The sequence below is a fragment of the Pomacea canaliculata genome, linkage group LG5 (assembly GCF_003073045.1).
Source record: "Pomacea canaliculata isolate SZHN2017 linkage group LG5, ASM307304v1, whole genome shotgun sequence".
Taxonomy (NCBI): Eukaryota; Metazoa; Mollusca; class Gastropoda; order Architaenioglossa; family Ampullariidae; genus Pomacea; species Pomacea canaliculata.
In genome coordinates this window covers 18435402-18456169 of record NC_037594.1, presented here as the reverse complement: position 1 = coordinate 18456169, position 20768 = coordinate 18435402, and the positions used below count along the sequence as shown (strand labels likewise).

At 47.8% G+C, this 20768-nt stretch overlaps 3 protein-coding genes across 5 annotated transcripts; 1 reads left to right on the top strand and 2 right to left on the bottom strand.

Annotated features, from left to right (window-relative positions):
* The first annotated feature begins 1491 nt into the window (after nt 1-1491).
* On the top strand, nt 1492-13070 carry LOC112565001 (kelch-like protein 10). Its single transcript, XM_025240207.1, has 9 exons — nt 1492-2058; nt 2566-2913; nt 9560-9743; nt 9958-10108; nt 10498-10645; nt 10826-10995; nt 11317-11588; nt 12143-12234; nt 12443-13070. The coding sequence occupies exons 1-9, from the start codon at nt 1742-1744 to the stop codon at nt 12534-12536; spliced, it is 1776 nt and encodes a 591-aa protein (XP_025095992.1). The 5' UTR covers nt 1492-1741; the 3' UTR covers nt 12537-13070.
* On the bottom strand, nt 12599-15408 carry LOC112564046. The gene is made up of 4 exons (XM_025238612.1): nt 15399-15408; nt 15279-15316; nt 14601-14701; nt 12599-14309 (listed from the first exon to the last, which is right to left on the bottom strand). Exons 1-4 carry the CDS (start codon nt 15406-15408, stop codon nt 14069-14071), a joined length of 390 nt encoding a protein of 129 aa, XP_025094397.1. The 3' UTR covers nt 12599-14068.
* Nucleotides 15409-15466: 58 nt separating this feature from the next.
* On the bottom strand, nt 15467-19681 carry LOC112564561. Of its 3 annotated transcripts, none has more exons than XR_003099242.1 (6): nt 19338-19681; nt 17878-18632; nt 17059-17216; nt 16617-16752; nt 15969-16094; nt 15467-15691 (listed from the first exon to the last, which is right to left on the bottom strand). XR_003099242.1 is itself a non-coding variant. In XM_025239450.1 (5 exons), exons 2-5 carry the CDS (start codon nt 18373-18375, stop codon nt 16665-16667), a joined length of 501 nt encoding a protein of 166 aa, XP_025095235.1. In that variant the 5' UTR covers nt 18376-18632; nt 19338-19681; the 3' UTR covers nt 16577-16664. The 3 variants fall into 3 exon arrangements, 1 of the variants encoding a protein (XP_025095235.1); XR_003099243.1 differs by lacking the exon at nt 19338-19681 and having other exon boundaries at nt 17878-18048; nt 18292-19041; XM_025239450.1 differs by lacking the exons at nt 15467-15691; nt 15969-16094 and having other exon boundaries at nt 16577-16752; nt 17878-18048; nt 18292-18632.
* Between the last annotated feature and the right edge of the window lie 1087 nt (nt 19682-20768).

Genomic DNA, 20768 nt, shown 5'->3' with positions numbered 1-20768 from the left:
AAACGCAGGTAAGAATAATAATGATTTAAGGCTCATGACTCTACACTTGCGACAAATGTTTTGTCAGTGAAAGTCAGGGTTAAGAAATCGGTAGTTTGCAATGGACCCAACCTAATAACTCAAAAATAATTTGTCGCTCGGGGTGGCCTTTAAAAACATCAGGAAACTCACAGGACAATGCGACAAATTGCCGCCATACGCCCACGAATCTCAGGGACTGACTCACGCACGCTCTGGCGATGAGAGGGTGCACGTGACTTTCAGAACTGGACGTGGACGAGAAACAACCCTGATGAGGACTAATCTCCTTATCGTTAAAAGGTCAGTCGCCGATTGTGCTTTCCAACCCCTTGGCGCCACGATCAGGCAGAAACTGCAATCTTTCTTGATTAATTTTCTCGACAAAACATCTCAAAAGATCCCGGTTTTGCAATCAAGCGGCTCACTTTCTGCTCAGGCATGCGCAGGGCAAACATTCCTTTCTAGGCGATGACCATTTTAACGAAGAATTTAACAATTTTGGTTGCAGTGGTCCCGGCACCAAACTGAGGCCTTACGCTGATGACTGCTCACGAACCAAATTTTGTTATCAGGTGTGCAGACGTGCTGGACGACAGTTTGTTTGATAATAAGACACGTACAAGGAAAAAAAAACCAAACACGCCGTCAATGAGTAATTAAAAAATTTGCCTGTAATTAAAAAAAAAACAACAACAAAACTTCAGTGTCAGTTATTACCACAAGCAACTGTTTCTCAAGATGAAACGTATATCAGTTTTTTTTTTAAAACGGCATTTACTCTATGGCTTTTACCAACAGTGACATATTAAAAAGACAACAACAGCAGTAATATTAATCATATATTAAAGGCTACTACTGACAGCTATTAAAAGCTAAAGCTATTCATATCCCACATTCACTCAGTAACATACAAACAAACACATCCACGTAAACACACACAATAATATATAAATAAATATACATAAAACATATTACTGTTATTATTGTTATTATTATTATTGTTATTATTGTTGTTACTCCTACTACTACTCCTACTACACAAATCAATCTGTAAAACATTTACGGAAAAGTCTGGAAACGCTTTCTATTGCTTCACTTTGTTTCACCATGAGATACCAGGATGTGAAGGTGGCTTAATCAACACAAAGAACGTTTGTGTGTGTGTGTGTGCGTGCGCACGCGTCGCACGTGGACATTTTTGCGTCTGTGTGCGTGTGTTTGCGTGTGCGTGCGTACGTGCGTTCTTATCTGTGTATGTGTGTGTTTTTTTGGTTTAGGTAAAATGACGTCAAGGTTCAATCCGACGTCATCGTTTCTCCAGTTTATGACACACCATCTGACGTCATCGTTGCCCCAAGCTTATGACGCACTAATCGACGTCATCGTTTCCCCCCAAGCTTATGACGCACTATCCGACGTCATCGTTTCCCCCCAAGCTTATGACGCACTATTATCCCACGTCATCACCAGAACGTGCTGTTTTGACGTTAGACGTTTCCCGACACACGCGACACTTGCTTACCTACTCGGCGAGATCACTGACACGACGCGCGACACACGACGAGATTCCCCGACACGACGATTCCCCTTACACCTGGAGGGATTCCTGCCACAAAGTCAAACTTTGCTGTCCTGACGATGTCCTGACGGATGCCAACCGTTGCAGCTGCATCTCAAGGCCGCGACCCACGACGCGGTTGTTAGAGTTCACTGGTTCAAGATGGAGGTCGTGGCGGAGAGTAGCTCTGCGTCGTTGGTGCTGCAGCAGGAGGTGACGGAGCAGAGGAGAAATGAGAACCGGGTGTGCAAGGTGCTGGACGAGCTTCGGCAGGGTGGCTTCTTCTGTGACGCCAGCATCCGCTGCGGCAACAAAACCTTCAAGGTGCAGCGGAACGTCATGTCCACCTGCAGCCCCTACTTCCGGGCCTTGTTCACGTACGACGAGAACCCGGGAGAACTTCCCAAGAAGAAGAAGAGAGCGATGAGCGAAATTAACATCCAAGACATGTCTCCAGAGATCATGGAGATTGTAATCAGGTAAGCAAGCGGGCGTGGCCTGTGGAAAATACTTCTGAAGAACAATCTACTCGTTACACTTCATTTCATCCCGCATTCTATCAGATTCAGCAAAGGTTGTCACACAAAGCTGATAGCTAGCAATTATTTTTACATAAGATATTCCTGTGCAGGTTACTGATATTAAAACTGTAGCAGGAACATAGGTTAAAAAAAAGACCCCAAAACAACAATAAGAAAACCATCCAGCGTCATTGCCAACACAATCACCAAAAAAAAAAAACAGCAAAAAAAAAAAATAAATAAATAAAAAAAAACAAAACAAAAACCAACAAAAACCAAAAAACAAACTGACAGTAAAACAGTAGTGTTTGCTTACACCAGCTATTTACTGCATGCATTAGATTTTTATTGTTATTTAAAACTTATACTTAAATTTTTTTTTTTTTTTTTTTTTTTGATACACAAAAGCAAGTCGAACGTGAGCGTTTGCATAAGTCCTTGTTTTGTCTGTCTCTCGTAACCAAGGTATGCGTACACCCGGGATGTGCCGTCGGACATGTCGACAGTCGTACAGATCATCCAGGCTGCCGACAGGTTCCAGATTGAAGGCCTTCTCAAGACCTGCTGTCACGCCCTCGTGCAGGAGATCAGCCTGGAGACGTGCATGCAGATCCGGTCCTTGGCGCGCGCCTTCCCCTTCTCTTGCTGCGCCATCAAGGTGGCAGCTGACAAGTTCTTGCTGGAGAACTTCACCTGGATCTACTGCTTCTCCGCCGACTTCCTGCAGCTCGACACCGACGACCTGTGCGACGTCCTGGCCAACGACCGTCTCAACGTCCGCACAGAGTCCATACCGTTGGACGCTGTGTGCAGGTGATGGTGCGGCCAGGCTTCTTCTTGTCCTCCTCCTCCTCCTCCTCTCTCTCTCACTCATACATGTAACAGGGTAAGAATTGGTCTCTTCCCCCAGTCTCTCCACAACACCAAACACAACACTGTCGGGGGTTCTAGATGGCTTTAATCCGACGCCAGTCGATATTTCTGGCAGTGGCGAACTTTGATCTCACATACTTTCTCTCTCCCACACTAACTGCCCTGTCTCCTTATATACCCCTCGGGTGGGTCACTTTTCGCGGTCTTCTACATCAGCACTATTTCCCGCAAGCATCAGCACTTTTTTTCGCAAGCATCAGCACTTTTCCCGCATGCATCAGCAAAACTATTTCCGCCCTCTTATGAATCAGCACTTTTTCCCGCAAGCATCAGCAAAACTATTTCCGCCCTCTTATGAATCAGCACTTTTTCCCGCAAGCATCAGCAAAACTATTTTCGGCCTCTTCGGCGACCACCCACCATGTCTACACACTACCATATACACCCCTCGAGGAGAAATGTTTGTCCTCGACATTTAAAAACTAGAACCCATATTTTTTCCAAATGTAACGTGCTATAAAAATATATACATCTTAGGCAAACTTTATAAACATATATGTACAAATTGTTGCTGTAGCCATGTTGCGTTTATAACAGTGGCCAGACAGCCTTAATGAGCGTGGTCACCACAGTCTCAGGCAGTTTTTCTAAAGATAGCTTGCTCAGCAGCATTTTCAGTTTGTCACATTTAAAGCTATAATTGTCTAGTGTTTGCTGCTGGCGAAGTATGTAGTCTTCGCTCCTCATCCACGTCGGTTGCTGACGTGGCCTTGTGGACGCTCGCGGGGCGTGGCGTGGTGACGGGGGTGGGGTAACCACCGCACGTGGCGTAGCGCCCTCCTCGTCTCTCCCTCCTTCCTGAACATCCGGCACTTGACTGTCGTTGTTATTAGGCAGTGGAGGAAGGGTGGTGCTTTCGGAATCTGGATCAGGGAGTGGCCTGGGTGGTTCTGCCTCATTTTCGTCCCTTGCTTGCTGTTCTTGGTCACTGTCATCACTCGCCGGCGGCTGTCCTCTTGATCTGGTGGTTGGCGGCCGGGTATGTACGACCACAGAGCTAGACGTGTCACTGTCGCTCTCATTTTCACCGGCGGATGACTCTGCACTAGATGTGTCGTCCTTTCTGAACGGGCGGCGTAGCGTTCGTTGCCCCCGATGATGCGAGTGATCCCTCGCACCTTTTTGTTGATGCGCATCTTGTATTAATCCGCTCACTGGTAACAACATGTTGCGGTGAAGAGTCCGTTTTCTTCCTGCGCCGTCCTCTCTCCGTACGACGTACACGGGTATGGCGCTGTTAGGGTGGCTCAGCACACTGTACACCTCTGTCTCCCAGCGGTCTGCCAGTTTGTGTTTGCCGTCAAAGGCAACGGCTTTCACCAGCACACGGTCTCCCACTTCTATAGTGGCTGCCCTTGCCTTGAAATCATAGCCACTTTTCTGTCGCTCGCTTGCCTTGTTGGAGGCTGCAGCTGCCAGATGGAAAGACTCTGTCAGTCGTTTCTTCAGACTGTCGACATACTTAGTGAGGGGCTGTCGCCCTTGATCGTTGCTATCGATGCCAAATAAAAGATCGACAGGGAGACGCGGGTCACGGCCAAACATCAAGGAATATGGGGAGAAGCCAGTCGACTCGTGGCGAGTGCAGTTGTATGCGTGCACGAGACTGGCCACGTGACTTTTCCAGTCTTCTTTCTGACGCGGTTCCAGCGTCCCAAGCATGTCCAGCAACGTGCGATTGAATCTTTCGCACATTCCATTCCCCATGGGGTGGTAGGGGGTGGTGCGCGATTTACTGCACCCGATGATCTGGCACAGTTCCCTTATGATGCGGCTCTCAAAGTTGGCTCCCTGGTCAGAATGTAGTCGCTTTGGCACCCCGTAATGAACGATGAAATTATTAACGAGGGCGTCGGCTGTTGTTTTTGCCGTCATGTTCCGAGTCGGGATGGCTTGGGCTAGGCGCGTGAAATGGTCTGTGATGACTAGAATATGCTGGTATCCTCCTTTTGATGTTTCGAGGGACAGATAATCCATACACACCAGCTCCAATGGCTCCGTGGTAACTATGGAGACCAGTGGTGCCCGCTCGGTCCCCAGTGTTTTCCGGCGCACACAGCGGGGACATTTCTTGATCCAGTCCTCCACGTCGGCTGTCATGCCAGGCCAAAAGAAGCGATCTCTGATAAGACTGAGGGTCCTATCTCGGCCAGGATGGCCGGCGTCGTTGTGGAGGCACTCGAGGACAGTGCGTATGTAGCGCGATGGTACTACGAGCTGTTCTTTCTCTTGCTCACCGATCGTTACTCGCCGGTGCAGCACACCCTTTTTCATCGTCAGTTTATTAAGTTCTTGCTGCAGCGCACGATGGGGTCCGTGCGGTTGCCTTTCTCTGAGAGGCCCTCCTCTTTGTTCCATCGCCGTAATCCACACACTCAGCACCGGGTCTTGCAACTGAGCTTGTCTAATGTCACTGCATGATAGCGCGCGCAAACCCTGCCCTGCAGCGAAGCTTTCTTCCACTGCGCGGGCAGAGCATGCTATGCATTCTGCATACGCGGGTGTTTGCAACGAGCCGCATATTGCTTGTACTGATTCCTTGCCAATGTAGCCGCCGAGGTTCTGCGATTGCTGACCTTCTACAGCAGGCAGTCTCGACAGTGCGTCTGCGTCTGCGTTGCTCTTCCCTGGCCGGTACGTGATGTCAAAATCATATGATGCCAATGATGCCAGCCACCGGTGACCGGTGGCATCTAGCCTTGCTGACGTCAGCACGTAGGTCATGGGGTTATTGTCCGTCAACACAGAGAAGCTGTGACCATAAAGGTAGTCGTGGAATTTCTCTGTGACAGCCCACTTGAGAGCGAGAAATTCTAGCTTGTGCGCCGGGTAGTTCCGCTCCGAACGGTTCAGTCCCCTGCTTGCAAAACACACCACTCGTTTCTGATTGTCTTGCACCTGGTACAGCACTGCTCCCAACCCGTGAATGCTGGCGTCGGTGTGCAGTTCAAACGACTGCGCGTAGTCTGGAAATGCCAGCACTGGAGGTGACGACAAGCAGTCCTTCAATTTCCTGAACGCTTCTTCTTCTCTTGTGCCCCATACCCATTTGACGGATTTATTACCTTTTGCATCTTTACCTTTCTTCTTTTTTCCTTTCAACACGTCGGGTAGCAAGTCAGTTAGGGGCTTGGCGATTGCCGAAAACCGTCTCACGAAACGCCTATAATAACCTGCGAATCCCAGAAACTGTCGTACCTCCTCAGGTGTCCTGGGCACTGGCCAGTTTTTCACTTTCTCACATTTTTCAGGATCTGTCTCGACACCAGCCGCTGACACGATATGTCCCACGTATTTAACCCGATCCTGCGCGAATGTGCACTTCTTGGGGTTCAATTTCAAGCCACAATCCCGCAATCTGTCTAGCACTCTCTCCACTCTTTCCAGGTGCTCATCAAACGTACTGGAAAACACAATGATGTCATCAAGAAACACCAGGCATATGTGAAGATGTAGGTCCCCCAAACACTCTTCCATGAGGCGTTGATATGTGGCCGGTGCATTCGCCAGCCCCATTGCCATGCGATTGTATTCATAGAATCCAAGGGGCGCAACTGAGAACGCTGTACGTTCTTTGTGCCCCTCGGTTATCTCTACCTGATGGTAACCACTCTTTAAGTCGAGGACAGTGAAATACTTGGACCCCGCTAAGGCGTCCAGCAATTCCTCTATCCTCGGCAGCGCGTATGAGTCTTTGATTGTCCGTGCATTGAGCTGTCTATAGTCCACACATTGCCGTAGGCTACCGTCTTTCTTTTTAACCCATACAACATTCGATGACCAGGGTGAATGTGATGGTCTAATAATCCCACTGTCCAACAGCTGTTGTAAATGTTCTCTCACCTGTTCGTACATGCCGGGTGGAATTCGGCGATGCCGTTCTTTAAATGGCGTATCATTTGTCAGCTGTATTTCATGTTTGACCCGTGTAACATGACCAACATCCGTTTCGCCGGTTGAAAAACTCTCGGGGCGGCAGCTAATTAGGTCTCTAATGCGTGCTTGCTGCTCCACCGTCAGATGTGGCGAGATGGTCACCGAGTCTTCACAGCTTGGTGCCACCTCAGTCATACACACGGCACTTCCACATTGAACCCTGGTGACTGGCAGAAGTTCGCCTATCACCGTGCGTGATGGTATCACCACTGTTTTTGTTGTTGCGTTAGCAACGTGCACATCCACCACGCCCATATTCTTACTGTCATAGTTGACCAGGCTCGGCGTGATGTCCAGCAGTTGACCCCAGTCGCTTTTCAGTGCCGACTGGAGCATGGCACAGGTAGGCGCGTAATCCAACGCTTGATCCACAGCACACTGAATGACAACGGCACTGTTAGGCTTGATGGTGGATGGCTGTAAACACCGCACGTATGCCAGTCTGTTGTGACTCCTGCGCAGCGCTCTTTCACGCATTGCTAGGCAACGGAATGAGCGATGCCACAGCGGTTGCAGCTGTGTGTTCTGCAGGAACTGAGGCCCGTGCTTGTCCTGTGCCCGGTGCATAAGCTGCTCCAGGATGTTTGTTCCTAACAGTACAGGAACGCTGTTGCTGTATCTGTTTGAGGGGACCACAAGCAGTAGGCAAGTGAGGCTGTCAGTCCCGCCCCCTGCTCCCTCCACTCTCAGTTCCGCTTCAATGTACCCTTTGTAAGGGAGCCGTTGGCCATCTGCACACTCGATATGTAACACTTCCTGCAGCGGGCGGACAGCCAGGTGTGCCAGCTTCTGGCGATGGAATGTGTCCGTCACCGTCGATACAGTGGCCCCCGTATCCAGTAGCGCCACCGTGGCCACACCTTCGACCCAGACATCGACACACGTGCTCTGTCCTATTAGTTTGTTTGTATAAGAGGGGCTCAGTGCTGGCGGGTGTTGACCTGCAGGTTGCCCCTTCCTGTAGGCCAGTTGTCGTTTAAAGGCTTGCGCAGATGGTCAATTCGCACCCGACACCCCACTTGTATGTGGCCCTTGCCACCACACCTGAAACAAGTGGGCCCGTTGTCATCATAGCGGGGGCATGGTGGCCGCTGGTCTGGCGCTCTGCCCGCCGCTGGTTCGTTGCCTGGACCCTGTTGCAGTTGGCGCCGCAACGACTGCACCTCGGCCGACAGCTTCCTCACCTCTGCACTCCAGTCTTCGGCCGGGATGGCTTGTGCAGCGTTGACCGCCGCTTGCTTTCCTGCACCTGTCTTGTGTACTGGTCCCTCGGTCTCCTGCTCTGCCTGCCTTAAGCTGCGAAATAGAGCGTCCACGTCTGTCTCCATTTCGAACTTGTAGGCAGTTCGATCCTTTAGGGGTTGCCGTAGTCCTCCCCACAGTCTGCAGCGCAGCGTCTCGCTGTATACGCGTCTTTCTATCAGGCGCGCACTCAGGGCTTGTGTCAGGATGTCTTCAATGCGACACCGCCACTGCGTGACATTCTCCCCGGCCTCCTGGCGCGCAGTGTAGAATGACCCGAGTAGGTCTTGGTCACACACCACGAGACCAAAAATACTGTCAAATTTCTGCAACAGCTCGTTCAATGTCGCGTGCGGGCCCAGACGCATGGCCACTCTGGCCGCCTCGCCTCTCAAAGAACGGCGGACAGCCTCCAACACTACAGCGTCTGTATACCGCCCCCGCAAACACATCAGTTCATACTTCCACAGGTCCAGAGCTGTGTCGTTCTTGCCCCCGGAGAATGGCGGCAGTCGCGGTGTCTGTGGTCCGCTGGCATTCAGCGGCGCAGTCTCCACTCCATCCCTTGTCGCAGCGTACCCTGCCGCCCATTGGCGCAGGTCGGCAGAGGTGTCTGCTGTTGGCTTCACTTCCAAATTCCTGAAGGCCTCCAAAACTCGCTTCTCCTCCTCTGTTAGTTCCATTGTCTCCGGCGGCACTAAGCTGACTTGAGATGTTCAATTTCGCCCAGTGTCCCACATTGGGCGCCAAAAATGTAACAGGGTAAGAATTGGTCTCTTCCCCCAGTCTCTCCACAACACCAAACACAACACTGTCGGGGGTTCTAGATGGCTTTAATCCGACGCCAGTCGATATTTCTGGCAGTGGCGAACTTTGATCTCACATACTTTCTCTCTCCCACACTAACTGCCCTGTCTCCTTATATACCCCTCGGGTGGGTCACTTTTCGCGGTCTTCTACATCAGCACTATTTCCCGCAAGCATCAGCACTTTTTTTCGCAAGCATCAGCACTTTTCCCGCATGCATCAGCAAAACTATTTCCGCCCTCTTATGAATCAGCACTTTTTCCCGCAAGCATCAGCAAAACTATTTCCGCCCTCTTATGAATCAGCACTTTTTCCCGCAAGCATCAGCAAAACTATTTTCGGCCTCTTCCGGCGACCACCCACCATGTCTACACACTACCATATACACACCCTCTTTCTCCCCATTCCACGTCCTTTTTTCCATTAAACATACACTCCATGCCATTGAAATATTGTCCTAGTCTTTCCTCAGCGTTCTCTTTCATCCTCTCTTTGTCTGGCTCTCTTCCTCTGTCTTATGGACGTACGCATGAGGTGACAGGTGGGTCGCCTACGACTTCGAGCATCGCTACACCCACGCAGACCGACTGCTGCGCCACGTGCGACTGGGTCTCATCACCAACGACGCCTTCTTCCGCATCCTCAACTACCACAAGCTCATCGCCGCCTCGCCTGCAGTGCACTCCGTGCTGCTCAACGCCTCCAGACTCATGGGGCAGCCCGAGGTATCAACAAAAAAATATATATAAATTAAAAAAGAACTTGTGTGCGACACTGTCGGGGTCAAGGGGTCAGGGTGCCAGCGTCACAGCTCAGCCTGAGGTCACGTGTGACACTGTAAGCAGAAGGGAAATGCGAGTAGTTATGGTTTCTAATGGTGTAGTTGTAAGAAGTTCTCACCTGAGAGCTGTGGATGTCAGCATAGATTACTTGTGTCAGGTGCGAGGATCCGCGCAGCTCAGCGTGCCCCGACTGCCCAACGACCTCGTCTTCGTGTTCGGGGGATCAAACCTCGGGTGGCCCTTGCAGATCGTCGAGACCTTCGATATTCGATCCCTGACGTGGAAAGAGTGCAGCGCCGCGGACTTTGGTGAGGAGTTCTGTCTTCTTAATCCCTTCTCCACCTTGCCGCCTGCTTTATTTTTGTACCTTTGCGAGGTTTTGTTGTTGTTTTTGTTTTTTTTTTTATGCCAAAAACTCGACCATGGACATTGCTGTCAGATAGTCAAAGGGAAAGCAGCGATACGCGACATTGTTTGCTCGCAGTTGCCTCCCTTGAGTCACAACCTCTCGGGGAGGATGAGGCCCGTCATAAGTGAATTTATTTCCCTTCTCTCATCCACCAGCCTTTGTCAATGTCATCGTCCCATCTATGAGTGAATTGATGCAAAAGTGAAAAGAGAGGAGTGGTGGTGGTAATGGTTGTTGTTGTGGTGGTGGTGATGATAATGATGTCGACTACAATTCCAACTATGGCAGGTCCCCGGTCCTATCACGGCACTGTGGTCCTGGGGCAGGTGGTGTACATCGTCGGTGGTTTTGATGGCTCCGACTACATCAACTACTGCTGCGCTTTCTACCCGGCCTTCTCCAGATGGGCACACGTCGCACCTATGCACGACAAACGGTGAACCCACCCACTTTTTTTTTCCCACCCACCTTCTCTTTCTTCTTATTTGCTTCTATCCCCTTCTCTCTCTCTCCCTGTTTTCATCCCCCCTCTATTCGTTGTAGGTCACTGTATTGTGCATCTACTTATGTCTGTGTTTATATGTATGTATAAACACGTTTACATGCGTGTACCCAGATGCTACGTAAGTGTCGCCATACTGGACGGGTACATCTACGCGCTGGGAGGGTTTGACGGGAGGATACGACAGAGGTCAGCTGAGCGCTTCTACCCGTCCTCCAACCAGTGGACCCTCATCCAGCCCATGCTGTGTCCGCGCAGTGACGGCGGCGCCGCAACGGTCAGCGGTGAGTGCGCCTGCGCGTGCGCGTGCGCGTGCGCGTGGGGTCACGTGACGCCTGTTCCCCCAATCAGCGACTGGTTCATTTTCTTTTTTTTTAATTTTTTTTTTTTTAGGGACAGAAGCGTTATCAGACGGTGCATTTGTCAAAGCTGTTCATCCACCGACAGACTGCTGTTCTGTGGATTTAAGTCTTGGAGGCAAAACGTCTGGTCGGGTGCATCAGGCAAAATCCGTTGGCTTGAATATTTAAAAAAAAACCCCACATTACTCACTTGTACTAACAAGCGTGATATTAATCTATAGTCGTTCTGATTTGTTGGACCAGGCAAAATTTACATGTTGGGTGGCTTCAACGGACAGGAGAGTCTCAGCTCTGCCGAGTGCTACGACCCGCTGACCAACCAGTGGACGCTGCTGCAGCCCATGCGCGAGTGCCGTAGCGGGGTGGGCGTGGTGGCGCACAGGGGGTGCGTGTACGCGGCTGGGGGGTTCAACGGCACACGCCGCCTCAACAGCGTGGAGCGCTACGACCCGGATGAGGACGAGTGGCGCCCCCTTTCGCCGATGCTCAACGCTCGCAGCAACTTTGCCATGACGGTGAGCGGGGATCTACCCCTGGGTGGATGTCACCGGAACACTTTACTTATAAAAGACTGAAAGTAATTTTGATTGTAGACTCTGGGACACGAGGGTGTCAGAACTGCCTTCGAGGACTTTACAGTCAAGTCAGTCTAAATCACTTAGCTACGAGTTGTCTCCCTGACCCTCAGATGACTGCTGTCCACGACACTGTGATTTGGGTGGTGAATGTATTTTTATTAATTTTTTTTTAGGTCACCGTTAACCATCAGCAGTGGTCACTTCGTCACTAGTTGCAGTGACTTTTCTTAGCAAAAATAAGGAAATAAAAATTTTAAAATATTAAAAGAAGAGATAAAAGCTCCCTTACTCGAGAAGCTCATTGACAGATAGAAGATGCTCTGTGGTGATCGTTTCGCCAATTTCAACGTCCATGATGTTCAGAAACAAGCACACAACAGAAGATGTTCTAAGAGTATCCATTCACATTTCTTGAAAAAATTGCTTTTTTATTTGTAGTCCATGCCTCGGGTTAGTGAGGTGGTCATAGGTCACTGGTTTGTCTGCTGCAGGTTATCGAGGACATGCTGATGGTGGTAGGAGGCTACGGAGGTCGACACACCACCACCAGAGTGGAACTCTTCGACGTTTACGGTGACCGGTGGTGAGTGTGGTCCTCCTCTCAGTGGCATGGTGTGTCTTTGTGACAATAATTGTTGGGACAAGTCAGTCAACTTACACCGTCTGGGTGTCTGCCAGCCTGTCAGTATTTCTGTCAGTACAGATGATTCTACACACATCCATGCATTTCTGCTTCTGTGTTTTTTTTTGTTTTGTTGTTGGTCGTTCTCACTTCCGGTCTAATGTTGCAGGAGCATTTCTACTGAGCTCAGTTACTCCAGGAGCGCTCTGAGCGCGTGCGTCGTCTCGGGGTTACCCAACGTCGAAGAGTACACACTTCGTTAAAAGTCGTTAAAATCAAGTCCTCGAGTTTTTCTTTTAGATGGAATCTCTCGCTGTCTAACATATTTTTTATTATGTACGATTGTCGCTACGGCAGACAACTCAAACTGTCAGCAATATTTCAGACTTGTCTGCTCTTTTAGAAATTGCATGTTTTGCTAATCTTCAATCAGATTCAGCTTTTCGAAGTGAAGCTATTTTGTAATGAGGCTATTTTAAGACTATTTTAAGGCTATTTTAAGACTAGAAATAGTTTGTTAAGCTAATGCCTTAGATTATAAATATAAAGTGAACATTTAATATTTTTGGACACGTATGCTATTTACAAAATATAAACAGAACGTTTTGACGAGTTTAGAAAGCACTCTAGTATCTAGTAGCAAATTATACATGGACCTGAAATGATGAGAAAGAACATATTGAAACTTAGAGATTACTGTAGTTTTATAGTGGTTTACGCTTTACACTGTGAGTTTGGATTTTGTGTATGCAATAAAAGAGATGAATGATGAAAATAAATGTCCTGTAGATGCTGCACTTCTTGGCAAATATTTTGCGAATTGAATGAAAGTCAGTTTAAAAAAAAAATGATAGTTTCAAATAATTGGACATCTACAGTTCACTGGTTTCATAAATGCTCGCACACATATTTCCATGAAGATAATGTGTAAAAAGACAGAATTGTTGTCTTATTTGAAGATCGTAAAATAAACTAGAGTGTCCCTGGTGTCCACCTTGCTTTACCCCATGTCACATGACGGACACCACTTCTGGTCTCGGCAGTCTCCTACCTTTCGTCCCGCGGTGGCGGCACTGCTGTACACACACCCAGCTCCAGCAGTGACGCAGTGTCAGAGCCTGCGTCATTGACGAGGTCACGTGGCATGGTCACGAGGTGATGGTAATCGTCCAATGATGCGTACCCGCCTTCGGACCTTCGGACATCTGCCAAAGGTCGTATGACCTGAGGCACCTCGTAGCCGGCGCTGTCTACCCGTCGCACGGGTCTTGCCTGTACCCGCTTCCCTGCACGGCTTCCACGTCAGGAAGAAAGGTGCTGTAGTAGCTGTTCTTGCTGCTGATGGTGATGATGTAGATAACGATTCAAGGGTCCTTGCGGTTCGCTTGGGGTTTCGGGTCTTAAAACTCTTGACGTGGAGTTCTTCAAGAGCCATTGTTCCCCCTATGTGTGTACTTGTTTGAACCTGTCATCGAATGCCGCATCTAAATAATTGTCATTGAAGTTATCAAAAACGCAGCATCCATCTGCTTCATCGAATGCATGAGGACACGGCTCTGTCTTCCTGCCGTAGTCTCTGTTTTCTAGCACAAAGTCTTCATAATGTCCATCGTCATTTCATCACCTTGTAGACAATACCCTGACCCCGAATTCCCTCGAGCGAATCTGACAAGAGGTTGGCTTTATCAGGGTCACGTGCCTTTGTCTCGCGCTCTCGCCGCTTCCCGACAACGGGTCGAGATCTGAGCGAGGTTTGGCGTCATCCAACCAGCGTGCAACACCAGGAAGGTCCTTGTCACTGTCGTTGGTGTTGATAGTTGTCTGTGGAGGTGGACAATGTTCGGATACTTGTCTTCGTCACCGTCATCGCCAGGCTGTTGTCGGTCCGATGCAGGTGAACGATGTAAGGTCGTTGGTCTTCGTCGCCGCCCTCGTCTCGGAGCTGGGTTTTGCGTTTTCTGCGCACGGTCCTCTTTAGGACTCGGGCTGTCCAGCGAAAACTGTACAGTGGCCGTCGTCCGGAGATCTTGTACTCTCTGAAAGAGGCGGACAAGAAAAAAAAAAAAAAAACAAACCCACAGACCTCGCACACCTACAGTTCACGTTTATTCAAAGGAAATAGTGCAGAATGCACGTGAATTCAACACACTTCTATCGTCTTCTTTGTCATTGCCGACATCCAGGATATTAACTACTTTGTTCATTTATTTCTATACGGAACTGCAAATCATTTAAGACACCATAATCTGCAGGGTTAAAAGCAGAAATTCCAGCTGACTGAGTTTGAACTACAGTCCTAATTAAACAGCTAATTTAAAAGTACTCACTTGCGTCCTTTGATGATTACACATCCAATGACAGCGAGGGATGTGATGACGATAAAGGCGATGACGATCAATACGATGTACCACGCATGCCAAGTGCTCACCTGGAACGAATTTGTACAGTTTCTTAGAGTCTACAGAAGGAACACAAGTGACTTGGAAGTGCTGGCTTGCAGAATAAATGAATGACAATGTAGAAGTTACTTGTAAACAGTTGTCTGCAGAATGATCGTACATATACAGTTACTTGTAAGTGTTGTCCTGCATAAATGTCATATTGGTAAATAAGTTACTGTGATAGTCTCCAGGAATAGCATCAACAGTGAGAGATGCTACAGTGTAGAATGGAAATGTACAAACATCTGGAACATTCTGTAGTGTTTCTTGCGCACAGATACGTGATTGTCAACACTAGGGGTTTTTTATCCCGATAGTCAGAAGTTTTCACCTGACCAACGGACCTGTAGAGATTTTGCAGGCAATCACCACAGTTCTGAAGAGCTCAGTCCCTCGGGTGTAGAAAAAAAGACGAGAATTAAAAAAAAACCCACTGTAACCAAGTGACTATTGTGGGTGAGTTGTAGTAATTATACAAATTTATCAATGATAGCTAATATCCATGGATGAATGGATGCTTGGATGGACTGACGGAAATTTCTCTTAACCAGGGCGTTTACCTACCTGCTCTTGTGACTGTGCTTCTGTGTTACCTCCACCACCTAGAAAAGACAGACATAAACACACTTTCTGAGGAGCAAGACAATCACATCATCATCATTACCTCCCTCGATCAAGTCTCACCACAAACCATTCCCCTCAGTCAAAGACAGTTATTAAAAGTGTGTAGCAACAAGTCATCGTACCGACAATTTAGGTGCCGTCATGCTGTATGGACGATACCGGAAGTGGCTGCCCGACATTGTGTACTGGCATGATGTCACTTCCGCCTTGCGTGGCCAGGACTGTCTCGCACTGATAGCCACTGAAGCCTGGACGGCAGAAGCACACGAAGCCGAAGGCTGAGTCCAGACAGGTGGCGCCGTTGAGACAAGGCCGAAGGTGGCACACCTGTACTCGCGACTCGCATAGTCGACCTGTGTAAAAGAAAATAATAAAAAAAAGACCTGGAAGACAATATTCAGCCATAATGTGAATGTGTCTTTTGATGAGGTGTGTGGTGTGCACTAAGTTCATTGACATCCATCCGCCATTCATTAAAAGCTGTCTTCTTCGTCTGTCACGGATGTCAAAAAGTCATGCAAGGTGAGCTGGTGCACCCAGTCTTTAAATCAAACTTCATCTAAACCTGCTTCAGTTCGTTGTAAATCTCAATATCTAGCGATGACAAAGTATCACCCTCACCTCACTTACCTCCTGTTCCCAAGGGACACTTGCAGGTAAAAGACCCAGGTGGGCTGTTGACACACACGGCGCCATTATGACAGAGGCTCAAGCGGCACTCGTCAGTGTCAGTCTGACACCCTGGCCCCTCCCATCCTGGAGAACGTTTGGCACAAAGCAAGAATGAATTTGTTCAGAATTGTGATAGATAATAAACTGGATTGTTCATGTCCATGCTCTACAAGACAATTTCTGTGACGTTTCTGTTATCCTCAATTAATGTTTTTTGCTTACTTCATCTGTCAATAAATTTTTAATTGCTGTCAGATGAATGGATCAGTAGTTTTTGTTTTGTTTTAAGATGATTAGTGATTGCTAGATGTTAGGTGTTTAATTTTTAATTGACAAGGTTTGGCGGAATACAATTTCTGCAAAATATAATATTGTCATTGTCACTCGTTGTTATTGTTACTGCCATTGTAAGAGATGCTTTTGGAGACAGGTGTACTCGCAATCTGTGACTATACCTGGACACATTCCAGTTCTGGACCTTAACAAAACACTTCAAAGTACTTCTTGTGATTAAGACAGCGAGAATGATGCAGGAAGAGAGAGAAGGGGAGGAGGGAGACAACACATGTAGATGGAGGGAGAGAAGTCATACTAAGGGGAGTCTACCTGCCATGCATTCCTTTTGACCAGTAGTGACGTTGCAGACAGCGTGCTCTATCCCTGGGGTATCCACCCGCATGGCACGTTGCAGGCTGGACCGTAGAAGCCCTCGTCACACTCGAGAACCATTCTCAGCATCAGTCTGCAAGGAAACGTCCTTTTCTCGTTACAGACGACAGTGATGACAAGCACAGCACTGCCTCTCACACAGATGTGTTCGGGTACACACAGCAGCCTTTCACAGACACAGACACACAGATACACAGACACACAGACATACACACACAGACATACACACACAGACACACAGACACACAGACACAAAGAAGCAGCGGCAGAAAGAACTGCAGAAAGAATGGAACATGGAGCAGAAGATGGTTTGACTGGCTAAAGCCCTGAACGACTGTCATTTTATTTTTGCGAATTGTCGGAGGTAGATGTTGAATACCTTCCATGGCCTTGCAGGAGGACGGTGCGTGGTTGCGACTGTGTACCGCTGGGAGCAGGTTCACCTGCAATGATGTGTGTCAAGGTCTCCTGACACTGACCGGTGTAGTCATGCGAGACGCCGCAACACGTCACGAAGACGGACACGCGCAGGGTACCCTGGGAACAGAGTTGCAGGACAGAAAGTCAGAGTTCATGAGCGGAGATGTCACAATCAAAACAAATGATGAGATTTCGCGAACTAACAGTGTGATGTGTGGGCGAGGGCATTCGGAGGGCATAGCAGACGCGTGACTAGAGTAAGTCATCTGGATTGGGTTGCATGAGGAGTTGCTGTAAGTCCATCTTACCATCTAACATTATGGGTACGCATCCTCTCAATATTCTGGTTTCGCATTCCCTCAACACTGTGGACACCTATCCTCTCAGCATTGTCGGTAAATATGCTTTGAGTCTACGAAAGATGTGAGATGAAGTAGGAGGGGTGTGTGTGGCGGGAGGTCATGTTGCAGGAGGGGCATCTCGATGCCATGGAAACGAAATGGTAAGCACGAATTGGTGTTTTCACACTGAAACTGGCTGTGTAGTTTCTTTGTTTGTTTGTTTTTTTTGTTAGCAACGATTCAAAGCTTTGTAAGGTAGATTTCTATCGAACGTATGTCGTCGTCATCATCATCATCATCATGATGACAAAAATGTTTTACCGAATCGTTATTAACTGATTTTCTTTATCCCATATATTACGTCAGCTTTACCTATTGTGAAACTCATAGAAAGAAACTTTGTCACCAGGAAGCCTCACAAAACTTGGTTTACTCACCGGCCAGTGGTTGAAGGCGACCGTCTCAGGGTTGAGCCGCAGCTGACCTGACGACGTTGAGGACAACACCAGGGGAAACGTGACGACATCACGCCCCTCGCCAAAAGCTCTGCAGGTAGGGCGTCGGTCTCTAAACGCTCGAGCTGACAGGGGCTGGGGTTCGGAACTCCGCTAACACCCAAAGTGAGATGTAACGTCATTAATTAATGTACAGAATATATCATTAGAGGGAGAAACATAACTGACCATGACAGCAAAGCTGGAAACGGTTCTTTTACAGAATATAATTTTTTTTGTATAGCACCCTGTGTACAAATAAGAATATATATATATAGGAAGTAATATTGAAATAACGACGACAACGACGACGAGGATGATGATGATGGAAAGACTATGTTATCAGTAACAGCTCACGGGTCGCTGTAGTCGACACAGAGGAGGAAGCGATAGCGGGGCCTTGGCGGAGAGGTCGTGTTGCAGACGGTCTCTTGTTGCCATGGAAACGAAAGTTCCTGCGTCGTCGACGGCTCCTCTGAGTCTGTCTCTCGATGCAGAGGCCCCCTGACGTCGCCGGCGTCTCGCGGTGTGTCGGTAGTGACGTCAGAGGGCGGCGGCGAGACAGACTCGGTTGACGAAGGGGCGGCTACTGTGGGTTGAGTCGCAGCGAGGGTGGACGTGCGCGTGGGTTGTCTCCCGTAGTATAGGAACTCGTACCGGATCAATGTTACTCGCAGTCGGCCCGATGCCAGCGCCACCTGGAACAGAGGGAAATAACCACCGTAAGGTAATAGCTAATAATCACTCGAACAGAAATTTTTACCATTCACCATCACCCGGAAAGTATCAATAGTTTTTAGCACTAGTCCCATTTAACACACATCTCACAGCAACAATTTTCTTCAAAAAAAAACCCAAAAAAAAACAACAAAAAAAAACAACAAAAAAACAAACAACAACACAAAAAACAGGCAGCCAAAATACAAACAAAAAATAACAACAATTTAAGATCAATTATAATTATTCATTTCATGCGAACATTAACAAAATAACAACCGTAACTGTATCGCCATAAAACTAGAAGCACTTAAATGCAGTTTAGAGCGCGAGCACGAACACACACACACACCTCCATACATATAGTCAACATTTTTGAGAACAGTTTAACTTGACTCCACAACAAACCCGCATTTAAAGAAAACTTTATGTATCCTCCGAAGCAATAATCAAGTGAAGACACCAGTCACTTATTTTATTTTAGAAGTAGTACCATATCTACCTTGCTTACACCCTGCGACGTTTGACCCTTGCACCACATGCCACTCACCATTACATTGCAACATGTTGCATACAAAATGTTTAACACAACCTGTTACAAATCTTTGAGTGATTTGCAACATGAGAAAAGTCCTTAACGATTGAGCTCACGATGACAGGTGAGACAGGTGTGGAGGTGCACCTACCTGAACGGTCACAGCGAAGCAAATTCCAGCAATGAGTAGGTATACTCCAGAACTCGGTATCTCCATCGTCTGAGTTTCTGTACATCACAAGAGTAACCAGTGCTCAGCCTGCCCACATTTTCACAATAATCACAGCATCAACGGTCACCCACATGTCCTCCGAGGACGCAGAGTCTTTTAAGGTAACCAAGACCTCGTTATTCATTCAAAATAATTTCCCAGAAAACTAGTCAACAGCAAATATTCCTCGTTACTTTGTTTTCGGGGTTAAAAAATATTTTCTGATGTCTAACTCAACCACAAAAATCAAGTCTAGATGTCGGAGCTTCAGATCGTGTGCAGTTCAGTTCCCGTAGGTGGCGCGCGCCCATACACGTGATCTGGGGTCAGGTGCACGGCAAGTCATTAAGCGCTAACCGGTCGGCTAAGCTAAAGCCGTGTCTTAGCTGCACGATCCTTGTCGGTCTGAATATCGTACAGAAAGATCAGTGTTCAACTTCAGTCCCAGTTTTATTCTTTAGAAAAAAGGAAGCTTCAAAACCCCTATTGCCTTAAAGGCCACGAAAAGATTCAATGATGGAAATCTTTGCACCTGAGCAAGCAACCAATTACTAGTAGTCTGTAGCGGTGCTTAGAGAAAAGGCGAAAAGGCTGGTTGTACAGCTAACTATGCTCAGCATTGCACACAAGTCAGTGCTGCCCCTAGTGCTAGCCATCCAGTTTCCCATGTCAAACAGGGGCTAAACATGCATGGCCAGAGGGCTCGAGTGGGTGCGTTCGACTCAAGCGTGGGATGTCAACATTTATGAAGGAGACTCCGTTAACTAGCTTCTAACGGACCAGAAATAAAGACTGCTTTCCCATGGGCCTATCATTTTAAATGAAATTTTATTGAGCACGCAGTATACACTTTATATTTTACAGACATATTTTAAAACATATAAATACAGACTGTTCTTTCACATTCAGAAAAGTGAACATTGTATATTTCAGAATATGACACCTGGTCGTCCTGCCCTCCCCTAACCTTCTCCTCCCAAAAATTTGAGGAGCTGTTTTTTGTTTTGAAGACTATCGGGTTATTTGTACAAACGTATATGCGATGTTCTACACTAACAAGTAGGCTCTGTGTTAGCTGTAGACGCTCCTCTACCATATTAAGGTCAACTGCGTGCCTGTGGGCAAGTTGATTACGTGACACGTGACCCTGCCTCTTCCTGGTCCATCCATCACACTTCGGCGACGTCAGCAACGGCTGAGTGGCTTTGTTGTGCTGCAGACTGAACTTTATTCTTCTTTACATTTCTTTGTCGATCAGCAATCTTTAAACATTTTACAGTCGATGTTTTTCTGTTTTTGTAACTGCTCGTGGAAAATTTCGTGCCATGAAATGTACGAGTTAAGAAAATGTTTGTTTCTTCATTAGGCGAG